Here is an 18,440-nt window from a genome sequence, read left to right as displayed (position 1 = left end):
ATTACAGAAACAGACCTTGAAATGTACAGAATGACGGAAATATACATTGAAATGTACAGAATGACAGAAACAGATCTTGAAATGTACAGAATGACAGAAATATACATTGAAATGTACAAAATTACAGAAACAGACCTTGAAATGTACAGAATGACAGAAATATACATTGAAATGTACAAAATTACAGAAACAGACCTTGAAATGTACAGAATGACGGAAATATACATTGAAATGTACAGACTGACAGAAATATACATTGAAATGGACAGACTGACTGAAATACAAGGATTCTTGCCGCCCCGTGGAGCTGGAGAACAAGCTGTGCAAAGAATGGAGACGCCAAAGAGGAGAGAAGGGAAAGTGGAGCCCCACAAGTTTAGTACTGGAGGAGCCTCGTGTCCCTCATGGAGCCCCTGAAGTGACTCTGGCATTCACTTGGCAGTGGAACTGTACAGCCTTTTACACTGTCACATCACAATGTAAATTACAGTGCATTTTACACTGCTCACACCACATGCCTTCGCCAGTGGTGTCCCAAAATGTACTTTGCCTCAGCATCAGCCCAAATGCAATGAACAACTACTGTTTCAAGAGTTTCATCCAACTCGGATTGTGGCCAGATATGAAAACGTAAATTACTTCATGCTAAGAGAAAATAGCAATACTAAATGAGAAACTACAGAAAAACCACAATACATAAACATATGCTCTTTCCCAAGAATATATGGACTATAATAAAACCCTACCAAACTTTATACTTAATGAAAAAGAATACCAGTGGCTGACATCCTTGAGCTGTTCAAATGTGTGATTTTTGTATCACCAATACAATCACTTTCTTCTCTAGATGTATCAATTAAGCCCTTTTAGTAATTTTGTTTTGGATTACCATTTCCAAGGTTGCCAGATTTACTCATTATTATTAGCAATGTAGAGCAAATTGTCCCTATCAATTGCAAAGCTTCATGTTTCTGTTTCTCAAGCAAACAGCAAGTTGTCATAATTACTTGCCCAAAACATTGTAGATAATGCATTTTAATTCTTCTGTGCTCCATTAAATACATACTAGCCAAATTCCCTTCATCAGAGAGATGCACTAATAGATGCATCTTTGTACATTTCCAAATAATTTTTTTTCACTGCAGCTCTAAAAAAATTCAGTATGTATTTTGCAGAACAAAACAATACACATTCCTTGGAGATGCTACTTCACCCTTTACTTGGACGGAAAAGCAGAATGGCTGATGCACCACTTTCTTCACTAAAATCAATATATAAATAATTCTGTTACAAGGAAAGTATTAGCACCCCAAAAAAGGCTGTGAGTTCTTAGGCTCTTAAAAACCAATTCTGAGGCAGGCTTGGAAAGTGTCAGTGAGACAAGAATAAATTCTCAGATGAAAGTTCTTTATCTTTCACAGGCTTGTCCTGCAAATTTGAATTTATCCAGAGAAGATGGTGCCTACTGGTTCATAATCCAGTTTTCTGTCCAATATACTTATTGCAGATTACTTTGTAAGGTCTAAAAGTTAATTAGTGCTGAAGTTCTCTGGAAATTCATCAAAAGTTTCTGAGGACATGACTGAGGCCTTGGTCCAAAACAAATCAGCATCTGAAAATAGATCTCATTAACTTCTTAACATGAAATAAAGCTTTTTATATGCCATACATCTTCAATTTCTGCACGTGAAAAACTGGGACACAAGTTTAGGCTGAATATTAAAACCATCCATCAATTTTAAATCAGTGGGGAGAACTATCTATTTTGAAGCAAATTGTTTAATTTTTGTGCAGTACTTGAACTGCTGGTTCAGTTCAGTACATATTCAGTGGATTTCCAGTGTGCAGGATTATCTACTTTTTTTTTTTTTTTAAAGAAAACTTTATTAGGAGAGGTTACATAGTTATGCTTTTTTTCCCCTCCAGGAAAATTATTTGAATGCATTTCAGAGAGGGCAGTAAGGCAGTCAGCAGCATTTTAAAATGTAGAGAATTATCTAGAACCAGAATACATCTCATGGTCCAAAGGCAGAAAAATTAGATTAATTCTATATTAGGTGGTACATTTAATAAATTACACCTTTTATAAATAAATAAATAAATAAATAGTTACATTTAATTATTTAAAAAGCAATTGTTATTACTTTTAATAAATTACAGCTCTTGGATCTTCCTGTTCTCCTTCCTGCTGTATTCGTTTTGATCCACCAGGATCTGTCCCCTGTTCACCCTGTCAGTGTTTGCACTAATCCAGTAGTTAAAAGGAGCTTTATGTAATTGGGAATTCCTCCTCTGACAGTGCTTGTGGGGTCACTCTTCTGTTTACTCATCTTCCACCTTATCTGCAGCGAAGGAGAAGGCAGAGGAGTGTAAACATAACAGAAATAGCACATTTGTTCACAGGAATAGTACTGGATTAACTAGCGGGGTCACAGAAAGAAACAAACCATCACCTTAACACACTCGAGTTCAATTTCCACACTCAAGTTCAATTTCCACACTTCTTTATGAAAAACAGCTGCTGAAATAAAATACGCTCAGTCTGTGTACGATGTTTTATGCAATCACAGGTAAGAATGCATTTATTTGTCCAGACGATGGATTATGATTTTCACCCTAAACGACCCAGCTTTACACTGCCCACATCCGTACTGCCTGCTAATCACTCCCTTTCCAACAGCTCCTGCAAACATCAGGAAACTCCACCAAATTTACGGGCAGCAAGAATTTACAGCAGATCTTTAAATTTCTGTACGTTTCCCGCAAAGGAACGGAGTTACAAACACCGAGCAGCGGGGCAGAGCCCGCCGGGCCGCTGAGGGCCGGCCATGAAGGGCGTGCCCGTAACGGGGCGGGTCCGCCCGAGTGCGCGCGCGCGGCTCCTCCCCGGTGCGGGCGGGCGCGGGAAGTGGCGGCCGGAGCGGCGCGGGGCTCAGTGAGTGACGCGGGCGGGCATGGCCTGGGCTGTTCCCGGTGCTATTCCCGGGGTTCTCCCGCTGCCAGCCGCCTTGCCCGAGGGCTCTGTCCTCTTTCAGGGCTCGCTGCTGGGTGGCTGAGGGAGGGTACGGCCGCAGGTCGGCGCGTGGCCCGGTGTGACGCACCGGCGGGGGGCTGTGTGTAGTTTTGGGCTCCTGAGTGTAGGAAAGACACGGAGAGGGTCCAGCGGAGGGAGCAACGCTGATGGGGAGTCTGGAGCCTCTCTCTGATGGGGAGAGACTGCGGGAGCTGGGCTTGGTTAGGCTGGAGAAGGGAAAAATGAAATTAATGTACATAAATACCGCCAAGAGGTGTCAGAGCACGGGACTAGACTCTGTTCAGGGGTGCCCAGCGATAGGACGAGGGGTAGCGCCCGTAGAATGGAACGCAAAAAGTTTCTCCTCAACGTGAGGAAGGATTTTGGCATGGCGAGTGGCAGAGCACTGAACAGGCTGCACTCCCAGGGAGTGTGGAGTGTCCCTCTCTGAGGACATTGCAAGCCCACCGGGGTTCCTGTGTCACCTGCTCCAGGTGACCCTGCCTTGGAGGGGTCCCCAAACCGAGCAATTCTGTGTTTCAATGTCTCGCATGCACCATCCTTGACCCTGCCCTGCTCGCTCTGCCTTGCCCTGGTGCACAGGAGAGGCTGGAGATGTGATTATTTGGGATATCTGCGGTTCTGAGTGTCGTGTCCCAGTGGCTCCTCAGCTGTGAGATATCGGGGGTTTGGGGTGATGAATTTGGGCCAGGGATGCTCCAGGTGCAGCAGGAGAGCCGGGCCTGGTTTTGGAGCTGCTGTTTATTTGTGAACCTCTGGGTGGGGAAAACAAAAATGCACACTGGCAAGTCATCCCTGAAGAGTCCTAATGAGCTATTGGGGTTTTGGTGCCCCTTAGCTGTGCTTATAGTATTGGGAGAAGAAGAAAATCCACAGGAAAGTGCATCTGGTGTACAGGTGTAGGTGTTCTACAAGCCAGGTGTTTCCTATTTAGATACAACCTGGCAGCTTCTCAGCCTGGAATGGGTGGGAATGTTACCCCTGGAATTAGGTGATATTGTGAAATGGGAAGTTTTAATGTTTTTCATGCATGCTAAGTAAGGCTAATTGACCATATGAGGAAAAAAGGTGCTCAGTTAATTTAACCTCGTTAATTGTTAATGTTTTCTGGCTGTTCATAGAATTGTCAGAATGGGGATATGTTTAGTAAAGGTAACTGAAAGTGAGTGAAAAGTAGTTGTTTCCCAAATAATAGTTCTGTTCTGGTAGTATTTGTTTAAATATTTAGAATACTTTTTGTTTAAAAAGCTAATTTTCAAAGCTGTGTGACCTTTTGTAAACACACCTTCCAAAACAAACAAAAAATCCTCAAACAATTCATAACTGGGTTCTAAATTTAACATGAGATGAGAAGCTATTGAAAGGTCAGACAGTTGTATATTAGATAAATTGTATTATATAAATTCCTTTTCTTGTGCTAAATATATACATACATACATATGGTTCTGAGGGAATATGTTCTCAGGCAGTCACCTCAACTGCCCTTGAATCTGTTGCTCATATTCTGGCTAATATGTGTGTGAATTATAAAACACAGCTCTATTTGTTGGAATTATTACTTGTTTTTAGGATTTTTAATAGTGATTTGTGTTCAGTTCACTAGAGAACTGCAAAGGTCTAAGATCTGCTGCTGTTGCTGTTGTCCTCTGTTTTCTTCTTGAGCATGTGGAGGGTAATTAATGTGGGAATCTGAAATGCTCTTACAGAATTTTGGAGAGGCATCACTTGCTCTCCCAAATTGGAAGCTACAATGATCCTGTTCTTCTTTTCCTGTTTCTGCAGGGCCACACAAGCAGTGTTTGCTTTTCCTGCTGGATTCATCATGATAACTCCAGCTTTTGAGCTGACCCAGGACCCGGATTTCCTTACAGTGAAAATCAGAGTGCCTTATGCCAGAGCTTCAGAGTTTGACATTTACTTTGAAGGGGAAGATTTCAAGTTTTATGCTAAGCCATACTTTCTCAGGCAAGTAGTAGAAAAAGTTTTCAAAAGTTGGTCTTCATAGTAGGAAATGAACTTAATTTTGGTCCCTTCAGAATGTTCTTCATTTGCAACTTTTATTCTGTTGACTACAGACAGCTCAGTTCATGCAAAGATTTGGGTTTTTTTGGATCTGGCCTCTTTGTTCCTAGGCATTAAATCATGTTAAAGGGAATTGAAAGAAATACTTTTCTAAATTTACTGTACAATGGCTTTTTAATTGTAGCTGGCCAGACAGCTCTCTGGGTGTAAATTCTGTAGAGTGTGTCATTTGCTGGGAGGAATCCAGGGGGACTGAACTGCTTGGATTGCATTACTGTGAAGAGGAGTGTAGCTGAGTCCCTTGTGCTGCTTTTGGAATGTGCCTTACATTTTTATAGGCTGAGACATTAGCTTGCAGAATTAGTCAGGCTTTCAGTGAGGCATCTCATTTTTTGCCTGCAGATTGACACTTCCTGGAAGAATTGTAGAGGATGGCAGAGAAAAAGCATCTTACAATACAGATGAAGGTATTGGTATCTGTGTCAAAAAATGTTGCTATTTCCAGTAATTTATGCTTAAAAAAAAAAAAAAAAAAGAGATAAAGCAATAAATTTGTTGCTTGCAGAACCTTTATTACATGACTTAAGACAAGAATCAGATTGGTGAATGTAGCTTCTGTGGATTGTTTGGTGTAAGGATTAAAAATTAAATAAAGCTTGCTTTCTTCTGTTGCTTTTTGTTTATACAGTGTAAGTCAGGAGACTTCAAGTAGTTAAATATTCTCTTTCATGTTTTATCATTAAAATCCTGAAATGTTGTGAAAAATAAGGTTAAAAACATGCATGGGGATCAATGCAGAATAAAATGTTACCTGCATGTGTCCTACTTCCTCTGAGCCTTTCTCACAGAGGAAGAATGCACATTTGCCTGTCTCAGATATTTTAATGCAATAATTATATTCCTACTCTCTTTTAAGGTACTTTTACAATTCAGTTGCCCAAGGAGGTTCCTGGCCAATATTTTGAGGGGCTGGACATGCTGACATCTCTTTTAGCACCAAAGAAATCAAGATCAGCAAAACCTTTGGTAGAAGAGATGGGTATGACAAAATCAATCTTGTTTATACAAGATGATACATGTGTGTAATGAAACAGTTATTGATCTATAGAGGGATACATGTAGAAAAGTACAATATTTTTATTATTGACTAGTCCAAGGTATGAGAAGGGTGTAAATAAATAAAAGTATGTATAAGAGCAGAAATAAATATCTTGCAGATCATGCACATGTCAACTTTAGGGGTTTGGTTATGTTTAAATCTTTCCAAAATATGCTTAAAATGTGCTTTAAAAAATGCTGATGTTCTGTAGGGCTTTGTACCCCTCTAGTGGCTGTAGAACACACACACAGTTGAGTCTTCTGCTTTCTACAAACTACAACTGGACTATTAGCTCAAGTGAGAAGCTGATTAAAACCACAGGTTCTGGTGCATGTCTTGCTTAACATCAGTATTTAACAGACAAAAATGTTTGACTGTCTCTTTTTAATTCCTGCCTTAAATTATTGATAACATCACTTGAGTTCTGTCAGAGTTCTCCTAGGGTCAAATGCTGATCTTACTGAATTCAGTGGAAGATGTTTTTCAGTCTGAAGGAGTGCATTTAAAATTTAGTGTTCCTGATGGTCATTTTTGGAAGTTGGGGAGTTTGAAGCAGGACTTCTGGGTTACAGATTTGTATGACCCAGAGTTGAGTGAGATTTCTTAAAAGATGCAGTAAAATAAGAAAGGCAAATACCAGTAGCACAGTAAATCTTTCAAGGAAATAGCATGCATTTTTTCTGTGTAATCATTTTCTTTTTCTGACCATGCTGTAGATGCAGCTGCCTCTGCTGAGCTGTGTGAAGAGAATGAAGAAGAATTTGACTGGGAAATGGAACAGATTCCTTATGAAGAGAGCCCTCCACCCCTGCAGCACCCCTATGGGTTTGGGAATTTGCGCTCAGGGGTGTTCCAGAGGCTGCAGGTGGGTGAACTTTGTCTTCTCCTGTCCTACAAGTTCTGGGTAACTCTGTAGGCTTCCTTGCTCACAAGACAACAACTTTGGAAAAGGGCAACTCAGTTATGTAACTCTAACTTGCTGTTGTAGGAATTACAGTATTCCCAGGGCATGGAGCAGGATTGCTGTTTATGAGTAAAGTATTTATATTGTATGGACCTGCATGCTGCTTTATTACCATGAAATTTGTGAGGAAATTTCCCAGCAGGAAATGGGATGGGAAATAACTACCTAATGATGTTTAAAAGGGCACTGCAATTGCCTATTAATTAATATACAATCACTTCAGAGAGTGAGAGAGTTCTCAAAAATCACAAATGGTGTGTGATTCTTGTCTTTGTTGGGGTTGTGTGCTTTTGTTTAACATTGCAAATTTATCATGATGCAAAATAACCTCCCTGTCTTATGATAAAATGACCTGAATAGACTTGATAATATCATGAGTTCTAAGGAGCTTCAAATAATTGCATTTCCTTGGAATTTTGATGTTTTATTTGCATAGTGGAGCCTGAATTTGGAGACTGAAGCTTTTCTAGGGGAGCTTTTCAGTGCAATTCTGATAAGCATCCTCCTTAAATTCTTCCTGAATCAATCTTGTGTGCCATACCAGAGGCTTGGTTCTATGACTTTGTTGCCATTTGCAGGATGAGCTCAGTGATGTTATTGACATCAAGGATCCAGACCAGACTCCTGCAGAGGAACGGAGGAGGAGACGTTTGGCAGCTGAGGCTGCCAAGTTTGAGCCTGATCATTACCTGTGAGTGCTGATTAGTGCTGATTAACCTCACCTGGCCAGGTACCTCTGAAACACATTCCCTCTCACAAATGATGGTTTGAAGATCACTTCTGGAAAGAACAGCTTTCCTTTTGGTCTGGTTTTGTCTCATCCTTACCTTAGTGGGTATTTTTAGTATGACACTGACACAAAACATTGCTCATTTGTTCTGGGGTTACTCAATTGTTTAATTACTGTATTTAAAGGGGGCTGCTGTCAGCTGTTGCAGAACTTTGTTCCATACTTCGCCTCTTCAGCAGCTGAGCAGCCACTCCCTGCTGGCATCTTGGGTTGACAAAATCACAACTTTTTTCCACCTTAAAGAAAGAAGGATTAATAAACCACACTTGTCTAAGAGGGGGAATTTGAGTTTTGAAGCTATGAAATCTTGTCTTTGCCTTCATCATGTAAAACTTGTTTTACAGCAGAATGAGGAAAATGTCCAAACCAAAACTTTGCATTTCTTTTATGCTTCATTCCATGTAGTGAGGTGAAAATGATTCTTTGTGCCTTTCAGGTTGGAGTATTTCAGGTCAAGTTAGGTTCAGATAAGTAAAATAAATGCAAGCCATGAGATTTATTAATTGATTCCTGCAAGATGGATCTGGTGGGAGAAGAGGGTAGTCCCCAGTGGGGAGAATTGGTACTGTGGTGTGTTTTGTGGGGACAGGAAGGCCTAACCCATTTTGGGTTGTGTCAGAGGGTAAATTTGCAAACCTGGATTTTTTCCTCAGTTGGATATTTCAGAGGCATCCTCATATCTTCCTGTAACACAAGAAGTGCTTTCTTGAACTACATTTCACTAGAACTGAAGTAGTTCCTAACCTCTAATGGGATGCAAATTGCAGTAATTTCAAGTTTCAATTTTAGACTCTGTGTTCTGGCCTGGTAGAGCTACAACATTTAGTTTAATGGCTGTGTCTTGGTTGTTTCAGAACAGATGATACCAGCCTTTCTTCAACAAAAATTGTTTTCCTGAGAAAAACAGAAGCTCTGGTAGAAATGGGGGCAAACAACTGTTCTGGTGGCCTTGAGGAAAGTGTACCCTGGCTGATAAGTTGCTTTGACATTGAAGGGAGGCAACAAAAAAATCTGTCAGTGTGAGAGAGAAGCAGATTGCATTCTGTGTTTAGGTTTTGTGTGGTGATGAAGAAGGTATTAAGAAATTTCCTGTGTTTTTTTTTTTTTTTTTTAATTCTCAGTATTTATACCATTGTTTGGCTTGAAGAAAAAGTTCAGCTGGTAATAGGAGGCTTAGAACTTGAATCCTTTAGGATAAATCCTCCCAGAACTGAGATTTTCACCACAATGGCTTTGTGCTGAGATGGAGGTGATCTCCCTTCCAGAATTCACGTACAACTCTTCTTTTTCCACCTTGCTGCTGCATTTCCTTGCTTAAGTCCATCCCCATCCCTGCTCCACCTTTACCCTTCAGCTGCATGACTTCCTCCCAAAGACTTCCCTGGCTCTTCAGTGGGAGAGCCACCCAACAAAGTGACTTGTCTGAGAAGCCTTTGGAGCGTTTTCCTTCAGCTGCATCCAGAACAAATCAGGTTGGTTCAGCCTCATGTGATGCTGCAAGCTCATAAATTCCTGGGCTTCTGGGTGGCTCAGGAAAGGTGGAGGAGGTAAGGAAGGAATACTGAAACATAGGAGAATATTGTGCTTTCTTAGATAATTATTATTTTCTGCTTTAAAGTCAAAGAACATATTTCTAACATGGAAAATAACCTGGGGCCAAGTGAGATGTATTCTATGGATGTGTTAATATCTACCCACATATAATATGAATTGAAATAAATAGCATATGAAAGTTCTTTTTATTTTCCCTAGAGCTGATTTTTTTGAAGATGAAGCTATTAAACATCTTTTAAAGTACAAACCCTGGTGGATTGATGCTCATAGAAAGATGACAGCCTTGCAGGGAGGAAGTCATCAGGAACATGACAGTCCTGCATTTGGTGAGAATATACATATATATAAAAATATATATACACACATCTGTTGCTTGAATGCTAATTGCTGTGGTGCCATGTTATAGCTTATTGTTCTTAAAGCAAATTTATTGCTCTATTACATTTAATATTTATTACTGTATTACATTACTTTATGTGTCTCAGGAACTTTTTATGAAAGAAAACTCTTTGTGTCCATTTAGAAACCTAAAGAGATGTTTGCAGGGTGAGTAGGTGACCTTGTGGGAGCACTGCTAACAGATAACTGAGACTGCCTCCCTGCACACAGTGATTACTGAGAGCACTGCAAGTTACTATTGAGCATTTTCTCCTATTGTTCTTTGTTCATTTCCTATGTTGTATGAAAATCTGATATTCCTAAAGCAGATGATGATAATCCCTTCACCAGGGGCTCTCAGTGCACTGATAATACCTGCACTTCCCCATTTTCTCTGGGAGAAAAATAGAATTTGGATAGATGTTGTGTATTTTACTGTGAATGTAATCTGATCTTCATTCCTGCTGTCTTTTCAGCCTCTGAAATTGTTAATTATGTCCATCATAAACACTTGATTTAAAAAGCAGTGGACAAAGGTACAAGAGGCTTGAGAATACAATAATGAGGGCTTCCTTTGTTTGTTATTTTCCATTCACTCCCTAGTGAATGAAACACTACTCCTGTTTGCTTGGCTTAAGGAATATAATTAAAATGAAGAGCTGCTGGATGATTTTTTTTGATAAGGAATGTTTCTCCTCCAAATTGAGGTACTGAGGAAAAACATGTCTGTTGTTGGGTTTTAGGGTCAAAAAAAAAGGAAAACTCCTCAAAAGCCTAGTAAGGCTGCTAAAATGGAAATTACACAGAAAAGGGACTTCATAAAGGATCATCTTTGCTCTAAACCATTTATTATAACAGATATCCATTTATTAATAAGAATGATCAAAAAAATCTCACCTTCATGGGGCTGAGTGGAGGGGCTCATGCTGTTCTGTCAATCTTGAGGAAGTTTAAGTAACAAAAGAGGCAATCTGGAGTTTGGGTGATGTCAATGCCAACAAACCCACCCATTTCCTTGGAGAAATCTCCAGCGTTGGCAACATTTGTGCTGTTGGAGTAAGTGACTGCAATCAGTGGAGGTTCCCAGCCCTGAGAGAGCTGTGGTGAAGGAAACCACCATGAGAGGGAGTGCAGGTTCTACTTGAAGCTCTCCTGTGCTGGGGAATGCAGGGGGGCAGGAGCTGCTCCAGGCTGTTCCACCTGGGACTGAGCATCAGCAGGATGTGTCCCCTGGGGTTTGAATTGCTGCACCCAGCCAAGAGAATGGTGCAGTTAAACAGCAATTCCTCTCTGGCCTGTGGGAAGGAAGGGCTTGGTTTTGAATAAAGACATGTTGCTCCTCAGGTTAAATGTAAAAGTGAGTTTATGGTGGGAAAATGACATAAAAACTAGCATATTCTTTCAAAAATTATTTTCTTATTTAGAAACACTGAATAAAGAGATTTTTTTTTGTTCCTTTTTCTGACTTACATTGATATCTTTTCAGTTGTTATCTTTATTGGCTTCTTGGAACCAAAATCTTGATTACTTTTGTCTTTATAATGTCTTTGGCTGCAAGAAGTAATTAGAAGTACAGATGGCCTTTTTTATTTTTTGTATGACATTGCAATTAACTAAAGATTTTCTTTGGTTGATTACTGCTCTTATATTTATCCCTGGTTATTTCCTCTTTGTTTTTACATCATCAAGTTCTTCTAATGTCTCATTACCAAATTTTTTTCTCTTTTTGGTTCATCTCTTCTCATTAACATTTAAAGTTTTCGTCTCTCTTCTGTCCTTACTTTGAATCTATTTTTATTTGACCTTTTTACTTTTTCTCCAGCTTGTGTGCATGGTTTGTGTATTTTGCCTTTTTAAAATTTTTCCTTATCCCAAATGTCTTTTCTTTTTGTCCTTTTTGTACATCTTGCTGTGCATTCTCTTGTTCACACTTAAAATGTCTCATTCAAGTCAAGTAATACTCCATAAAGCCTTATTAATTACACAGCCTTTCCCATGAGGGGATAACATTTTTGGAAAGCTTCCTTGCTGCTGCTGCTGAAGTTTACATTAGTGTCTTGCTTCTACAGATTCCAGATGAAAGGGTTTGTATTTTCTAACAGTCACATTCAGCTTGGTTAAGAGTTCATTTTTATTCTACTTCCAATTGCACTACTGGAAAAAAACTCCTCTTTAGGCAACACAGTAATCTTCAAAGGCTCAGGCTGACATATGTATTTAATCTAACATTTATATGCTCCAAGGATATCTTATTTTGTTCAGGGTAACCTCTCATGCTTACAGTGACTGTTCTCTTTTTTATTTCTTTATAGAAAGAGAAGCAATTTCCTCTCAAAGTTCCACCTTTCAGTAAGGCTTGGCTCAAATATATGCCATTACTGGTGGATTCATAAGTTTAAGATGGATTACTTTTCTTTTTTTATCAAATTTCTGTCTACCTGGTTTGCTCAGTTTTTGGGGCTTTGCATCTTGTGTTTCTTCCTGGCTCTGCTGCAGAGCAGTTTTTGTTATTTGTGAGGAAATTCTGCTTTTTATTCATACAAAGCTCCTAATGATTAGGCTCCACTGTAAAGTATCCCTGGTTTTAAAAGGCAAGATAAATATCAATGATTAACTTGATTCTGACTAACCTGCTCTCTGCTGACTATTCTCCTCCTCCATCTGATGTTGCTCATTCCTTAGCCTACAGGGGTAGATGCACACATTTTAAAACCTTACAATTGTAACATAATATTTCAGTTTAAAGAAAAAAAAAAACCGTAAGGAGGGTTCAGTTCTGCTCAGTTCTTTCCCTTTGGGAGAGCTGTGGGATTCAGGACTTGGCTTGACAGGATCATGAAGTGAGGCTCTGCTCTCACCAGCAGATTATCAGAGGTGCTGCCTGAGCTGTGCTTTCCTGGCTGACCACTGAGTCAGCTCCCTGTGTGGGTCCAGCACATTTTATCTAAGTGCCCCTAACACATTTAGAGCTGCAAGTGTCATGGCAGTCTGCAGATAGAGATCTCCCAGTGATTTAAGTGGTGTTATCACAGTGTAAAATAGCAGTAGGGCTGTAACAAAACACCCTCTGGCTGTCAGACCTCATCCTCCCCTCAGAGATTAAACTCTGCTTCACTGACACTGCTACTGGAGGACAATTTGAAGTATCTTCTTTTTCAACATGAGGAATGGCCAGCTTAAAACAAGTAAAAGAGGTGATTAAAATGTAAAGGTAATGTCTGCAGCCTCATCTGTCAGAAACTTTGTGAGATGAATGTCTGACTCCTTTAGATGTGGGTATATTAACACACATTTATATTCTGGCATGGTTTTGCCACTGGCAAATGCACAAAACAATTTTAAATCAAAGTTACAAAAAAGTTGCCAATTTAGCTTACTTGATAAGTAGCAGCAAGTGCTGCTTTGCATCAGATTAATACTGATGGTGGTACAGATTGTTAGCTGAAACTTGGCAGTGTAAGTGTACAAAAGTGTACAGGCTTAGTACAGCAGAAATGTAATTACAATTTTAATTGTTCTGATAATTTCACACCATGTACTTAGAAGTACAGGGAAAACAAAGTAGGTGGTGGTTTGGACATGTTAATAATGAGTTTCAGGCTTGGATAATTAATTTTCAAAAACTTCAGGCAATTGATAGAATTTTTTTTCAGCATTGAAGTATTTTCTCAGAGAAAGATATTTTATTTAGAACACCTGGCACTTGGCAGCAACTTAATGAGCATCTTGTAACATTTACCTTTGGGAATTGTCTAGTCTACATCTTGTTTGCTGGTATGTAATAGACCTGGAATTTCTGTGTTTATTGTCCAGTTGTAGATGCTTCAGAGTTTGAATTTTAAAGGAAGAAAACTTTACTGCTCTATTTCATTAATTTCATTGGGAGTTTCTCTGGTGTTTAAAAGTGAGTTATGGTTCATATTTACACTGAAGAATCAACTTCTGAAGAAATTTACTGATAGAACAGAGATACATCATCTATAGTTGTGATTCAAGGGGTGATATTGACCTGCTTAGCATGAACAGAAAAAACAGAGTTAGAACTGCCATGCTCTTTCTAAATTGCCTCTGGATTTTTGTCCCATACAGTGTGGGCTTCAGAATCCTGATTTTACTTGGACCCTGATTGTGCCTTTATCCCTGTATAAGATATCCAGGCATCCACAGAAACCCTTGGCACCTGGAGAGGGTCAAAACCATGAATGTGTACATGCAGTGCTGTGCTGGAGCTTGACATTGAAATGAATATACCACAGCTTAATAAAAGTTAAAAGGGAAAGTAAGAGTGATTTAGGCTTTTTCTTTAGTGATGGGTGACTTGTGATTAGTTACCTGCTCCTTTTTAACACACTATTGAGGTAGTATTACCACCTATTAAAGTCAATGTGCCAGCTTTAAATTCATAATCAATTATCCTTTTACTTTTTATAGTTGTCTTCTCTGAGGCAGAGAGAGAGCAGATGAGGAAGTTCACAAATAAATCTTTTCTTCTGGATAAAAGGAGCCGCCGCCATGTGTATCTTGGATTAATTGATATTCTTCTGGCATATTGCTATGAGACCCGTGTCAATGAAGGGGACAAAAATGTGAGTTAATAAAAGTAAAAAATAGAACATGTTTTAGGAACTTAGTGCTGGAACCTCTACTGCCATTTAGGGAACTTACCTTTTAACATGAACTTATTGCCAGGCATTAAACTTACGTGATGAAGTTAAAATGAAGGACTTTATCTCTAAATTTGGTGCACATGGGGATTAGCAGGATTTCTAAACGCCTCTGTTTTTCTGCAGCAGCACTGGAATAGGAGAGATGGGGAGTAGCAGGAGATTCCAGACGATTCTGTGCAGTTCTGATTTCTGTTATCTTGGTTTAGGCAAATTTAACAAGTAATTGTTCTTTTTTGCTCTGCGTGGATACCTTGCCCTCTTGGAATTGCTTCCCAGATACAACTCTGTGCCTCTCCTGTGCTGATACTAACCAAGGAGTGGTGTTCTCAGTGCTTTTAACCAAAATATTGGCACATGTCATCAGAGCCATTCTGGCTTAATCAGACTGACACACAGGGCATGGGCTGAAGCATGACGAGCAAAATGTCCAGACCTGCTGGTTCACCAGAATAATCTGGGATTGTGGTTGTGTTGCATATTAGAGCTGCACAGAATTGCAGATCTACCAGGACCACAGTTGTGCGATTCTTTATTGGTTTTGCAGTAACTGTATGATGTGTGTGGAAAACACACTGGAGTTTTTTCTCCTTTCCCTCCTGTCCTTTTTTTTTATTCCTATTTAATAGGAAAACCAAGACATTCAGGCCACACAAATCTTTACTAGAGCCAGGATTATAGATCAAGGCTTTCTGGCTTTTTGCCCCAATCATCCCACTGGACCACACTTCCACTCAAATGCTATGAATCTGTCACATATTAAGAATAATGACATTTTACATGTACTGCTGGCTTCAGGGCCCTCTCTGCAAGCCAAAAGGCTTGAGCTTTTTTCATGAAACAAGGCATTTGAGCTTGGCTTTTGTTGATTCAAGTCTCTGTTGCTTTGTGCAAAGGGACAGAATTCCACTAAAATACCATTTCTCTGTGTATTGTTGTTATGTTTTAAAGATTTTGTGCATGGGCTGGATCATCCTGCTATGGAAAGCAACTCAGTCATTCAACATCTGCATTGCAATATAATTTTAATGCTGTCCTGTGGCCATTTCAATGCACATAATGTAATTACTGCTTCTTATTCACAAAGGTTCTTAAATTGCTGCCAGAATGTTATCTTAAATAGTTTGCCAGCAGTGTTGGATTAGATAATACTTGTTTTACTGTCTTCTGTTAAAATCAGGTTGAATCATCTTGGAACATCAGGAAACTGAGTGCAACATTGTGCTGGCTGGAGGTAAGGTAAAAGTAAAGTTTGTGTTGTGTTTTTGCTGGGTTACTGGGGTTTTTTTGGTGTTTTGTGTTGTTTCTGTGCCAAGTTTGTTCCTTTAGGATTGAAGATTGATTGTCCTGTTTTTGATGGTACCAGAAATTGATTTCTGAGCTCCAGAAGTTATTGGGCATGTATTGGTTTACCTGCCCCCTTCTTTTCAGCCCTACTCTTGGAATAATAAAGGTTGGAAAAGACCTTATAAATCCTCAGGTCCAACCATTTCCTGCACAATCACCACATTCACCATTAAACCATGTCCAAGTGCCACTCCCTGTTTGAGCTGCTGCTCATCCTTTGGAACCAGCAGAGATCAGAGGAAAGCCTGTATTCCATCTCTCCAGTTCAGGTTGCTCATTGAAAGCACCCAGGCCTGTGCAAAGAAATTGTTACAGGGCTGGGGTGGGAAGGACTGGACCTGAAATCCATTAATTGTTAAAATGCAGGAAGGTGGAAAGGCCTGTCCAGCTCTCAGCTGAGTCTCCTGAGCCAAGCCTCACTCGGCAGGATCAAAACTGAAACTGGACAGGATTTTTGAGTCCAGTTCTTCAATCTTTTCCACTAGTGTTGAATGTTATATTCAGTTCTAACTTGTCCTGTGACAGCAGGTTTTGAGTTCTGCAGTAGCAGGTTGCAAAGGAGTGCAGTAAAAATGCCCTGTCTTAATTTACAATTTTTTTTCCTTATCCATATCCTAACATAGTGAAGGAGTTTTCTGCATGTGCTTACCCTCTGATAGGGCAGTTCCTGTGCAGCCTTTGCCAACAGTGTATTTCACACCTAGAAAACTCACACTCCTGGCACCAAACTCTTAATAACTATCTCTGTTAGATAAACCATTAGGGCTGGGAGCTTTCATCATTCTGTACAGAAAAGAATGGCTCAGCTCTGGTTTGTTTGAGCTGACTGCCATTTTCCTGGCCATGACATGTACACACCTTAGCCTCTAAATATTCAATCACAAACCATAAATGATTTAAATGCTTGCTGGTGATCCATTAAAGTGAGCAATGGGTTGAGGTAGTCACAGAATGCAAAGAAATGCTGGCTGTCAGCAAAGTGCTTTTATTAATTTTAATAGATTGACAGTTCAAGATGAAATAGGTTTTTTTTTTTTAATTCATTAATAAATGGAGCATTTTGTCTTGAAAAGTGAAAGCTGGAAGGGAAATCACTTTTAAAAAAGTCTTTAATAACTCCTTAATGCCTCTGGCCTGAGTAAATTAGAGGTGTTCCTCACTCATGAAGGAGGACAATGAACTGTTCTCCCCAGGCAGGTATATTTATCCCTGTCCTGAATATCTAGAGTTTTCATGAAAAGCAGAGTCATGTATCATTTTTTAAGCTCTTACATGTACACATGTATTTGGTTAATATCATACGGATTTAATTTTCCTTTATTCTTAAAAGGCTTTTTATAGCTTCTTCTTAATATATGTAATAATGTGGGACAGATGTAATTTATTGCTTTAATCTAAAGGATGGCAAAGTCTTGACTGAGATGTTTTATTCCCATGTTCTTTAGGTTTTTTTTTTAATCCCAAACCACTAAAATGTACAGGACTTCTGTTATCTTGCCATGCAAACTCAGTGTGCAGTGTCTTGTTTCTATTTAACATGTACATTTCCTATCTGTTCAAATACAGATTTTTAGAGGCGTAATAAATCAAAATGTGGGGTTTTTTCCCCCTATTCTGCTATGGCTTTTTTTTTCTTAAGGGAAAACAAACAAGCACACAGACTAATGCAGGTTTTTCAGTGATGCACACAGACTAATGGAGATTTTTCACTGATGCACACAGAGTTTCTCCAGCATCCATGATGTCCTGGTGTCTTTTGGAAGAAGAGTGCTGTGCTATCCCCTGTTCAGGCATTTTGAGCTGGTGACATGTGCCCTCAGTGACACAGTCATGATTCTGCAGCTGGGTGAGTCTTTGGGGACTGGGAGTTGCACAAAGCATCTTTACAGCTTGCCTTGTTAAAGTTACCTCAGCTTCTCTATTTACATGAGTTCCTTCTTTGAGAAAAGCATTAGATTTGTTTTTTGGACAGAAGGATCCCTGAGAAGCAGTGCTTCAATGGTTTATTTTAAATGCTTGTAAGTTGCAGGATTAAAAACCCACACAAATGGCAATATTAATCTTTACTACTGCCAAAAACTGTTGCTGATTGAAAATCCCATTGACATTTTAACAGTCAGGGAGTGAAGTTTTAAGGGGAAGATGGATGCTGTCCCTCCTCACTTATCTGCACTGCCTTATGTTGCTGTTCATAAGTGTGAAAAAGAAAATTCTGATAACAAAACTGCAGTGATGCAGTGCTGACAGCCTTTTTCTGTGGGGGATATAGTTCATGTGAGGTAAAAAATTTGCTTTTATTTTAATGTCACAATGGAAAATGGTATTGCAGTGAGCATTCAGTGATCCAGTGAAATATTGCCTGGCTGGGTAAGTTACTATACCAGGATATATTAAATTAGAAAGTTTGTAGATTTCTTTCCTTATGTCCCAGAATACTGTTTCATTAAAAAGTGAGAAGAACAGCAAAGTTCAGTTTATCTGTAGATGAATGATCCTCTTTGAAAATGTGGAAAACACATAGAAGTCTGTGGGGAAGAGGAATGTAAAATAGAGATATACGACTTCAACTTTCCTTCCAAATACACAGG

The 18,440-nt window shown here is 39.4% G+C and overlaps 1 protein-coding gene across 1 annotated transcript in view; it reads left to right on the top strand.

Annotated features, from left to right (window-relative positions):
* Nucleotides 1-2,890: 2,890 nt before the first annotated feature.
* SHQ1 (SHQ1, H/ACA ribonucleoprotein assembly factor) overlaps nt 2,891-18,440 on the top strand; it is a 38,096-nt gene continuing 22,546 nt past the window's right edge. The window contains exons 1-10 of the mRNA XM_063165028.1: nt 2,891-2,935; nt 4,817-4,999; nt 5,459-5,523; nt 5,973-6,095; nt 6,872-7,020; nt 7,698-7,810; nt 9,662-9,789; nt 14,273-14,427; nt 15,686-15,739; nt 17,575-17,698. Of these exons, the coding sequence (XP_063021098.1) occupies nt 4,857-4,999; nt 5,459-5,523; nt 5,973-6,095; nt 6,872-7,020; nt 7,698-7,810; nt 9,662-9,789; nt 14,273-14,427; nt 15,686-15,739; nt 17,575-17,698 (1,054 nt within the window). The 5' untranslated portion in view covers nt 2,891-2,935; nt 4,817-4,856. The remainder of the gene's footprint in view (nt 2,936-4,816; nt 5,000-5,458; nt 5,524-5,972; nt 6,096-6,871; nt 7,021-7,697; nt 7,811-9,661; nt 9,790-14,272; nt 14,428-15,685; nt 15,740-17,574; nt 17,699-18,440) is intronic.

This window comes from Melospiza melodia, chromosome 10, assembly GCF_035770615.1.
Source record: "Melospiza melodia melodia isolate bMelMel2 chromosome 10, bMelMel2.pri, whole genome shotgun sequence".
Classification (NCBI taxonomy): domain Eukaryota; kingdom Metazoa; phylum Chordata; class Aves; order Passeriformes; family Passerellidae; genus Melospiza; species Melospiza melodia.
Note: the sequence above shows the minus strand (reverse complement) of the source record. Positions and strands in the feature narration are given on the sequence as shown.